Source organism: Atta cephalotes (genome assembly GCF_000143395.1).
Source record: "Atta cephalotes unplaced genomic scaffold scaffold00030, whole genome shotgun sequence".
NCBI classification, from domain to species: Eukaryota; Metazoa; Arthropoda; class Insecta; order Hymenoptera; family Formicidae; genus Atta; species Atta cephalotes.
Window position 1 is genome coordinate 226,665 of NW_012130094.1, and position 12,232 is coordinate 238,896.

Here is a 12,232-nt window from a genome sequence, read left to right on the forward strand (position 1 = left end):
CATATATATATATATACATATATATACTTTTTTATGATAAAATACATGCAGATATATATTACGAAATTATTAATATTTAACAAATTTTGTCTTTGTCGATTTAGATAATTTTTATCAAAATACTTTATGTTCTTTCAATGTTATCGTGATTATGAATTAAATTAAAAATGAGTATAAAAAATTTGAGATAAGTCGAATGAGTACTCTCATAGCGGAATATTAATAATTAAAATTTTGGAAAAATACAGAAAAATAAGAATTATCAAATTTTATACAATAAATTTTTCAATATAAAAGCATAGTTGTTTAAAATTTCGTTATTATTAGGTTCGATTTATCTCGAACAATTGATACCCGAGAACTTTTGTACTCATACATATAAAAAATTACAATAACGCATGTATTTTATTATTATTAAATATTATTATTAAATATATTTTCTCGTAACAACCATTTCAAAAAGGAAATCATTTTGTCCTTTTATTTTTAATAAGTGATAAATTTGTAGTAAATGTGTGACAAAACATATAATTTCCTCATGAAATTTTTTGATATTATATTAAAAATGCAATAAAAATGTAATTGCTACCAAAATTATTACTATCGTAAGTAGTCTGAAAGATTTGAAATTCATATCTTCCTGTAACAAGACCGTTGCTATTTGACGAATTGCTTAACTTTTGAATGGATTTTATGAATTTGACATAGAATCAAAATACATCACGTTCGCTTTTCTAGAAGATTATTTTTTCTTTTATTATCGGATACTAATCTTATCACAAGGCGGAAAGATTTTGATGTTATCAAATCGGGATAATTATCTTGAACGAGATGAAAGTGTTGTCGTAAATATATTAATGACTTTTTATCACAATATTAATAAGTTTTATAATCACAAGTTAATAATTAATAGTAAATACGATCTAATTGTTAGTATTTCATTCCGCGTTCATCAATATTTCATTAAACATTGGTTTAGAAAAATTTATTGTATGTATGTTTTCATATTAATACATTATGTTTTCATATTAATCCCGCATTACTAAATTTTATTAATTATGCTTTTATTAATTATGCTCTATAATTTTTATTATATTTTGTACAGCATTTTTTTATTGTACATTGTATTGTAAATAATTATTATTGTATTATTGAATGTATAAAGGATTACAATAAAAGATAATATTAAAAAAGTTATGCAATATTGCTAATTATTTTATCGTATGTCGCTAATCACAATGCAATGTAATTAGTGAAAAATACAATTAGAAGATAAAATATAATTATATATTAATTATATTATAATTATATTATATAAAAATATAATTAGAAGATAAAATAATTAGAAGATACAATAATTAAAGATAAAATTAGACATAAAAAAAACCAATTTAAAATATACTTATCTGCAAAAATAAATTTAAAATATACTTACCCGGACTATTAAATTTATTAATAGCCCGTTTTTTACGATTGAGCAAAGAAAAAAGGATAAAATCGGCGGATGATGGAGGATCTTTAACTCATTTTTGCTAAATTAAATCTTTAATTAACGATGATTAGAAAAGTTTCTATAATTTTTTGTAATTATAGAAACTTTGGAATATATTTACATATTAGTAATTATGTCTGATAAAAAAGGATTGAAAATCTGTATTAAAAAAATATAATTTCGCGTAATTCCATTTCTATATAGGTGCATATTATAAACTATAAGAAAATTCGTTAAATTAACTTGTTTAAATATTTAATTTCAAGTTTCTTAAAATTCAACAACTTTTGTTTCCACAGTAGATGTGAATATTATGAATCGAGGCTTTGAATCATGAAAGCTCTGCTTTTTTTGCACGTGACGATATAAAGCAGAGTTCTTATTGGATATTGCTCGTTGCTGATCTCTCACCATATTCAGTGTGTAATAGGCTGATTTTCATAGTCGATTCTTATTTTAAGACCATCTTAATATTGTCCTAAGATGCTAATTCGGCTTTCTGATCATGACCTTCTAAGATTAAATTTAAAACTATCTTAAATAAAGATCTGATTATGAATATAGTCAGAGAGAAATCTGAATATCTATTAATTTGATAGATTAGATTAGATGATGATCTTTAAAATATAAATACAAAACATTTGAATAAATAATACAATAACAAATTAAGAATAAATAAAGGAAGGGCATATAATGCTAGTTCTATATCGATGTAAAAGTTATCTGAAGAAATAAGGAGAAGACAATAATAAAAATTAAAACTAATTTGAGAATAGGTTGAAAAATTTATTTTTGTTCAATTCCTAGGCCATGCACTATGGATGTTTATCTTACTAATTTTACATAAGAAAAAATTGATGTTTAAAATTGCTCCGCCAATGCCTCTCCCAGACTTCCTCTCAGAATTAAGATAATTGACATCCTCTCGTAGGACACTTGCGAATAGTACATTATACTCGCGCGTGAACGAATTATTTAAAAAAGTCTTTCGCGTCGAATTAGAATTCATCGAATGTATTTTGTGAAAAGTCTATTAGTCCGATAATTTCAATAGCACTCTCGAAGCAAACGTACGACGCAGCGAACTGACTGCGATTCACTTTCATCAATTAAATCGACGAAGATAGCTTTCCTATCGTTGGATTTTTATATGAGGAGGATTTTTATACGATTTTACTCAAATATTTATAAATTTATCTAGATATATTTTAGATAGATCTAAAAATTTTTTAGATATTTAAGAAAAACTGTTCTTTTCGTGTCTTTCCAGTACATTAAGATTGTACTCGTGAGAGGGAAGATATCTGAAAAATGTATACTTATTATCTATATTACTGTGTAATTATCGGTTAACTTTTATAAGTGAATATAAAAAACACATTAATTCGTCACCATTGCGAAATAAATTTAGAGCAGATAAAAGGCTGAATCTCTAATTATATGAGTAAGATATGATTAGAGTCAATGGAATAAACTAGAGATTAATGAAAAAGAGAAATGTTTTTTTTATTACCGACAAATAGTTCCAAAGTTACGCTCAATTTTTTATACGTATCATATCACGAAAGATGCAGGAATACAATGAATTAATTAATATTACATAAATTATATTAATTATGAATTGTGATGTGTTGAGGTTACATTTTCGTGTTTTATGGTTACGTGCGAATGCGTTGTAAGTCCTTATTGTAATAGAATTCACTGTTTTAACAACAAATTTTAACACGAATTTATTGCTTTAAAAATAAATTATCTGTTCTGAAACACAAATTTTTGGTTTAAAAACACAAATTCTGCTTTTAATAACAAATTCAGTTTTAAAAACAAAAGTAACATAAGAAGATAATTTTAGAACAGATAATTTGATTTTTTGAACATGTTGCAATTTTCTTTAACTCTGTTTCATTATGTTCCAAATCGGAGCAAGAATTTGCAACTAATTTGGATTTTGATATTTTATATAAACAGCCTAAAATTACACCTTTTTGTAAATAGTACCATAAATCTAAATAGTTGTTGCATCATGTGCATTAAAAGAAATAAATATATATATATATATATTATAAATAAAGAAATATATGTATATTTCTAAAAATTGGTACACCTTCAGTCTCCCCTATCTAAAAATTTTTGCATCTGCTGATTCTCCTGAATGATATATCTAGATAAATGTTTAGATACTTGAGTAAAATCATCCTCTTTATGTAAAAATCGATGGGGAAATTAAAGTATCTTTGTCGCCGATTTAATTGAAAGTGAACGAATCGCTGGTTCGTCGTATTGCGCATCTATTTCGGAAATGACGTTGCATTTATCGGAACTAATGAATTTTTCACAAAATCCATTCGATAGAATTCTAATTCGATGATAGAATCATATCTTCAATGTTTTGATAATAAACTTTCTTGAGACGTTGCTGCATGAAGTAGCATACTGCACTACTGCAACTTTCACGCTAAGTGCTCCGAACATGAGGTCGGCGGCGTAATAATATGTCACACTCTGCAATAGCAGTGTTCGCGCGATTTAGCAACTATACTGTTACTGTCGGCTAATTGAGGACTTGCTCTGTCGGTAAACAGTTCGGCTCTTAATGGTAAGAAGCGTGCAATTGATTCGGGTTTGTCTCTGGTTCGCTCAAGAAGGAGTTGTATTATACTCTGGTCAGGACACTCATTCTCTGCCTTTATCTATCAGCGTCTTAATCACTTTAATTTGATTTAGTTAAAACTTAGCTATTAATTTGTGACGAGGAATCGGATCCCAGATTGTCTTAGACTGTTTAGAATATTATATGCGGCAATAGATATAAACTTTTCTCTCATTAGAGGTCACTTCAGCTTCTTCGAATCGCTCATGGTACAGCACCTCTTAACTGTAGCGTCATAGTATCGTTGCGTAGGATTTTTCATGTATAAAATATGTAATGACGCTATAGTTACAAATTAAGAGTTATAGAACATATCCCTTAAGCTTTTGCATTGACCATTAAATATTTAATTAAGTATTTATTCTATATTGATTGTTTATTTACATGGACGATCTTAAGATAAGAAATCCTTTATTTAATATCTAATTAGTTTCTATTATAGAAAATAAGCAGTAACATCCAAAAGAGTATCTTATTTTGACATATTTTGCAAAAAAAATCCTTTGCTTATAATGTTACAATTGGTATGCTGTGACAAAGGAACCTTAATGTACACAATAAAAGTTGCAAGCAGTTAATCTACAATAATATTATGTGCAATGCAACTTATGCGCAATAGTTTTATGCGTGCAAATGTGCTTTCATTTCGTATATTTGTGCACTATATTTGTGCACAATAATATTTGTAAGCAAATGATCTGGACAATTATTTTTGTGCACAAACTGTCGACAAATAATATTGTTAGCAATTAATTTATAAATAGAAACGAGATTATCAAAATTAGAAACTACATTTATAGAAGTTACAAAAGTTTGTTATTAAAAGAAAACACGATTTTAAAAGAATAAATTCTCTTATTCTCTTAAAGACAGAGTTTATTCTACAAAACAATAGAGATGTATAGGAAATGTTTTAAAACTGATGATCATTGAGCAATTTTTTGGAAAATAACCCATAATAAACCCAAATGTTGGCTTAGCAATCATATATAGAATAGGTAAAATGGCAATCATGCTACCCATTATTAATGGAGAAATGTTAAGTCATTTACCATAAGAAATGGAAAAATTGTAGTTAAAATGAAAACAAATTAAATAAAATGACAGACTCTACCGAAATAAATCAAAGAAAATTAATGTCTGTAAGTGTCAAACAAGATGAACGCGAGTTATAAATTTATTCGAGTAATAAAATAGACGTTTCGATCCTGTGTGTGTATTGTGGATTCTATTCAATATTAACAAAATTTCGAGAACAAAAAATATAGTCATACATATAGAATGTATATTTGCAGAAGCATAAATATGAAACATGAAGTGATGTCGTGTAAAATTATCATATGCAATAAATCTTAAGTAACTATTTCATCTAATCAAACGTAGAGATATAAAAGAACGGCATTTTTTATTTTGGAGTAAAATATCAAGTAAAAAATTAGTTTTCATCGCTTCATGTTTCATATTAGAAAGAATCCACAATATAAAAGGATCAAAACGTCTATTATATTACTCGAATAAATTTATTACATTTGTTTATCTTGTGTTTGGCTTTTACAGATATTAATTTTCTTTAATAAAATAAAAACGATTGATTTATTATTACACTTATATGCAATAGCATAATTTACTAATACATAATTTATGTCATTTGTTAATTACTTTTTGACAAACAATTCATAACGATTGAAATTTTTTAATTTACTCGTGATTATAATATTAAAAACATGTAGCAAAAAGCTAGATGCTAAATAATTACAAGAAATTATATCATAATATTTAATTTCTTGATAATTATCTTGAAGACATCCCTTACTTCAATTTCGATGGAGTTATTTTTATTCGCTTTTTGCAGCAAAGCACGAAAGAATCTAATAGTTAAATGTTGTACTCTGTCCTATAAAGTGAGATATTAATCGTTAAAGTTGATCCCTATAAAATTTAATAGCAGATTACATCTTAATGAAGAGTTTGAAAAATGATTCAGCTGAGTGGGATTCAACCTTTACGCAGGAGTGTGCAGAGCTTCAATGATATTATATATTTTCGTTGACGATGTGGCTTGAAATGCGGCCAAAACGTAACAGCAATTGAGATCTAACCTGTTTATAAATTAAAATTTTAATCGCTTGCGCATTATAGTTTTTCGTATTTTCATTTATCTAATTTTTGTTTTTAAAAGAAAAATAACTTGAGATTATAATTTATACTATGACTCTGGCGGAAAAACTTTCTTTTTTTCTGGCGAAAATCTACATAGATTGAGACATGATTTTAGAAATTATTAATTTTTCATAGATATTCATAGTGGAATGTAGAATGACATTGTTTTTTTGAAAAACCTATAAGAAATCCTCCGCGTTCAAATAACACCACTCTACGTCCCATTACGTTACTATTACGAATATCTGTGAAAAACTAAACATTTCTAAGATAAACAAACCTCTTTCTACATCCCACTATAACTAATATCTACGAAAAATTAAGAATTTCTAAGATCTTGATCTTTCAATTTATGTAATTTTTCTGTATCTTATCGTAAAAATATTTTTTCCACTATGGGGAATAATTAAATAAGAATACGTACGATCATTATATAATAAAATATCCATATAATACAATATATAATAAGATATCCAATATAATAATAAGATATCCAAATTTTATTATAAATATCGTACAACTTAGTATAGTAATTTACTGAGCAAAAATATAATTTTCATTATATTCTGACGTTGTTATTACTGTATTGTTATTACATTTCTTAATTTAATAATATTTAAATAATCTAGTTACGCGCGCGCGATTATATCAATAATGTAGAACTAGTGAAATTTTGCGATAAACTTTGTTTAGCATGTATTGTTTACAATGTACAACGTATTACTAAGTTCAAACATCATTTATGTAGATAACGATAGACAATGTTTTATGGAACAATTATTTCGTTTAATAATGTAAAAGTACTAATGTAAGAAAACATTGTTAAAAGGCATGTTCTATGCAGATATATCGCATTTAATAGTTGCTGCAGTGTTTGTCCTGTTATATCCATTGACGCGATTGAAAGTTTCAGTAGATTGCATTAGTGAGTGTAAATCCATTGATACAAAAAAATTGTATATAATGAATATTCAAACATTTAAAAGAGAGAGTTCCGTTTATTATAAATTAAGAATATATTATACATTTTTTTTAATGAAAAAGTTATGAAAATATTACAGATACACGTATCTAAATATTACAAACAAAAAAATTTTATTAATTGAAAGAGTGCTTCATTTGAAAGCAGCCATATGATTAAATGTTTCCTAAATTTTTTTATTTTCTTAATTTTCTGAAATCATAATTATTTGATTCAGTACATTATATGTATTGAATTTTTGATATAAATTACGTAATTATGTTCCAATATTGCTTTTCTTTTAAAATTCTATTGTATAATATCTGTGTCTAATAGTCTGTATTAGTTGGTGTGAATAATAACATATAAAAAAAATTGTTATAAAAATAAAAATGTTATATTCTAATAAAAAAATGTTATATTCTACTTTGCAAGAAAAAGTATTTTACATCTGACGTCATAACTCTACGTACTATGCTATACGACAATCCATACAGAAATATCCAAGTATTGTAGAGATAATCTAAAAATATTGCAATATCTATAAGATATCCGATGTACGATTCAGGATACGATTCTGTTATGTGAAAAGGATCAAGCAGCTTTAACTGCTTTCTGCTGATTTGAAGGCAAGTTGATTTTTTATTCTGAGTTCTGACAGACAAACTTAAATCTTTAAAAAATAATACTACTGACTGACTTTTATGCAGGGTTGAGTTAAGTTAAAAGTTGTTTTTTTTAATTGAACAAAGTTAAAGTTAATAGCTTTACAAAATTAATAAAGTATATAGTAAGTAAGTAAGTAAGTTTAATTTATTTAACTTTTAACTTTTAACTTTAACTTTAACTTTATTTAATTTTGTAAAGCCATTAACTTTAACTTTATTCAATATTGAATTAACTTAAGTTTAAAAAAAAGTTAATTTAAAAAAAATTATTTTTTAGGTATGTCCTAATTTTTCTTAAAATAAAATTAATTAAATAACTACAATATAGATTATTAAATTTAATTTTTAATTTTTTTATTCATATGATATAAGTATATAACGATATAAATTATATAACTTTAAAAAAACAGCCAGCACATAGAGAAGATATAAGGTCAGTGATTATTTTTTAATAAGTTTTAAGTCATTAGAAATTGATCAATTACAATCGAAGAATATTTGACTGTAATTAGTCAATTTCTTATGACTTAAGGCTTAAAATACCTATTAGTAGATCCGGATTAAAGCTTATAGCATAAGGCATAACCAATCAGAGAGCTATATTAGCATCTTAAAAAATTACTTGAGATAATCTTGAAATATGAACAGATTACGAACATATGTCCTTAGTCTTATTACTTTTCTAAGATATTTAAAAGATATATAAAAAATTTGTTAACTTAAAAAAGTTAACGTTTAAAAGTAACTTAGTTAAGTTAAAATTTAATGCATTTAAAATTAACTAAATTAAGTTAAAGTTATTAACTTTTTAACTTTTTTTTAACTTTTAATGTTTTAACTAGTTACTACCCAACTTTGCTCTTATGACAGTAAAAGTTCATTGAAGCTTTACAAAAATTTTTTAATCTTTATATAGTCCAAAACAATATAAAAATTTACCTCAAGCATTTAAAGACTTAGAAGTTCCTAACGGAAGGTACAAAATTTTACATAACTAACAGAGGCTTAATGTGTACAATAGATCTTGTATTCGATCATCTTACGATTGATCTGTAGGCAATAATAATTACATGTAAATGTGCCTTTGTCTATATTTTTTATTTGTGCACAATACAGCTTGTAGGTATCGATATGTAGAGACAATGGGTGCATCCAGAAGCGACGACCGCTCTGAGCAAAAAAGAGATTTATCTATTATTAATATGTTTATTTATTATAATTCGAACGTAGAATAGCTTTGTCTATTATAGATAATCTTTAATATCATCTTTCTTACTTATTTATTACTGTTTATTATTATTATTTCTCTAATATCTTATTTAGGCCGTAAGATTATGTACCTAATATATCTACCTAAGTATATCTACCTAAACATGGCATTAGAGAAATAATAAACAGTAAGTACATATATGAATAAGTAAGAAAGATGATATTAAAAATTATCTATAGACATAATTATTCTACGTTACGAATTATAATAAATAAACATATTAATAATAGATAAATCTCTTTTTTGCTCAGTAAGCGCTCAGTAAGCGGTCGTCGTTTCTAGATGCACCCATTGTCTCTACATATCGATATGCACCCCATATATCATGTACATATTATGTAGCTTTGTGCGCAATAATGTCGTGTGCAATACAACATTATCTCTGAATTTTTTGCGCAATAAAATTTGTAAGTAATCCATCTGTAATAAATTATATATGTAACATAGCTTGTACATAATAGCTATTGTTTACAAGCATTATAGTACTTGTAAGCAATAGATCTTTTATAAGTGATAATTTTTATGCGCAAATGAATTGTCAGTAAATATAATCGGCAAACAATACTGTTGGCGTTTAATTTATAGAGAAACGGAATCCTATTTTACAGAGATAATATTATATTTGTCTTAAAAATGTTAAATATTTATAATATATTATTAATATTTTTTATCATTATATTATTATTGCATAATATGTATGTAGAAATTTTTACATAATGTTTATTATTATTCTTATACATTTTCAATCTTACGTATAAATATTAGTACTCTAATATAATAATAATTTAGCAAGTTTTTAGAGAAAAGCATAAAAATTGGAGGACATATTTGTTGTAGCAATTACAATTATGAAAATCAATTACGTGCTACTGCCTCTAAAAGCACATTATTTTTTTTTCATGCAGGTAAGTAAATCATGAAACGAATTATATTACATATTCCAATAATTATAAGTAATTTAAATAAATTCAATGTTTTTTAAATTATACATATATATATATATATATATAATGTATAATTATTATTACATTAATTATTACATTAATTAAAAATATTTAAAGTATTTAAATTACCATTACAATGTATTTTATTATAAAAGATTTCATATTACTTATAACTGACTCTATATATGTAGATCACGTTAAAAAAATACACATTATGATAAATTTAAAAATATTGAAAATTAGTTTTAGTCCCATTAATCTACTACAAATATAAGTATAATGTATAACTTAATTATTTTTATTTCCAGCGATGGCTGCTATTTTTCCATTCTTACCTGTTTATGGTAAACAACTCGGTGTTTCTCCATTAATAATGGGTAGCATCACTGCCATTTTACCCATTGTGTATATGATTACTAAACCAACAATTGGTTTTATCATGGATTATTTTCAAACACAAAAAAAAGTTAATTTTTATGTTTATACTCGTGGTTTCATTCGGTTCTTGCATTCTGATATATTTTTTACCACCATTACCGGGACCAATGATGTCAGACCATCAATTTCAAAACGTTTCCTGTGTGATTTTACCATTTTGCGATATAAATTTTGTAAGCCTTTATTTTATTACAATTGCATATTTTTTTTATGAATAATAATAATATTTCTGTAATATGTGATCCCCTCTACGTATTTATATTTCATGAACTATTTTTTTATGAAACTATGATTTTGATAACATATATATTTTAAGATTAAATTCGTTCTTCCTTCCCATAGTTAGAAAATGTTTTTGTAAATATTATTTAAAATATTTCAAAAATTAATGTTTTAAAATATTTCATTAGTTTCTAAGTAATAATAAATAAACCTTGAATAATATTTGATTATTAGATATTGACCTTAATAAACATTTTAAATTATACGTTTAAAAATATATTTAAAAGTTTTTATTTGTTTCTATTTAAGAACTCAACAGCATTATTATGTGATGGTACAAAGAACACTAAATGTCACTGGACATGCAAAGATACAAAATTTTCCGTTCGAATATCTTTCTACGCTACTTCTCCTGAGAACGAAGCAGTTATTTCCCCAAATACTACATGTTTATTAAATTTTAATGAAACGGCATTATGTCAAACAATAAAAACAGAAAATTGTAATGTTACCTGTGATAATTTTGAAAATAATTACTGCTTGTATATATCTACTACTTTCTGGGGATTTGTCTTTTTAATGTCTCTTGGTACTATTGGTATTGTTACTTCCTTTAATATAAACAACGCAATTTGTTTTGAAATATTAGGTAAATATTTATATAATTATTATTTTCTTTAATTGTATTTATTGAAATATATATTAAAAAATTATTTGAATTAAATATCTATAATAATTATTCTAATATTTATTTTTTTATTTATTTTTATGAAAGATATGTTAAATTAATGTAGAAGTATTATATCAATTTTCCGTTATGGTCCTATTGCTGCGCTTACAGCTATGGCATATAAAAAAATTTAAGTAGTAAAATGTAAGCAATAAAATGCAATAAATTAGTCAATTACAGACCAATTAAGATCATAACGTAAGCAATATAGCAAAACCTTTGTGTTGATTTTTTTACTGTTTTTCTGTGCTATGGTTTATTTCATAAGCGACTCATCGCATATTTTTATAGTATGTTATATTTATTGAAGATTTAATAGTGTAAAAGTAACAATGTAATATTAATCATATGCTTTAAGTATAATCTTTGTCGATGATATAAACGTTATAGAATTAATTGTCATTTTTTTCTAATGTCAGATAATAAAGAAACGATCAATACAATTCAGGTTAAATTTGATGTCCAATAGGTATTTATAAATATATATAATAGGTATTTATGTTACGAACAAAAAGCTAGATCTTGTTTGCTAATATTTAATAATTTATTTAAACATTCCAACAAACTTTTCGATCACTTATCAGGTTATTTTCAATATTGAATAAACAAATTATCAAATTAACAAAAATCAGTTACATTTCAAAACGCAAATTAAATCTTAATGAAGCTTCTGTTGACTCCAGTAATATTGCATCTA

General features: G+C 25.1%; 1 protein-coding gene and 1 pseudogene across 1 annotated transcript in view; both read left to right on the plus strand.

Annotated features, from left to right (window-relative positions):
- The window catches only part of LOC105620904, a 67,453-nt pseudogene that overhangs the window by 14,435 nt on the left and 40,786 nt on the right, over window positions 1–12,232 (plus strand).
- LOC105620832 (major facilitator superfamily domain-containing protein 6-like) overlaps window positions 10,050–12,232 on the plus strand; it is a 5,737-nt gene continuing 3,554 nt past the window's right edge. Inside the window, 4 exon segments of the mRNA XM_012202309.1 lie at window positions 10,050–10,110; window positions 10,454–10,602; window positions 10,604–10,756; window positions 11,115–11,454. Coding sequence (XP_012057699.1) covers window positions 10,050–10,110; window positions 10,454–10,602; window positions 10,604–10,756; window positions 11,115–11,454 — 703 coding nt within the window.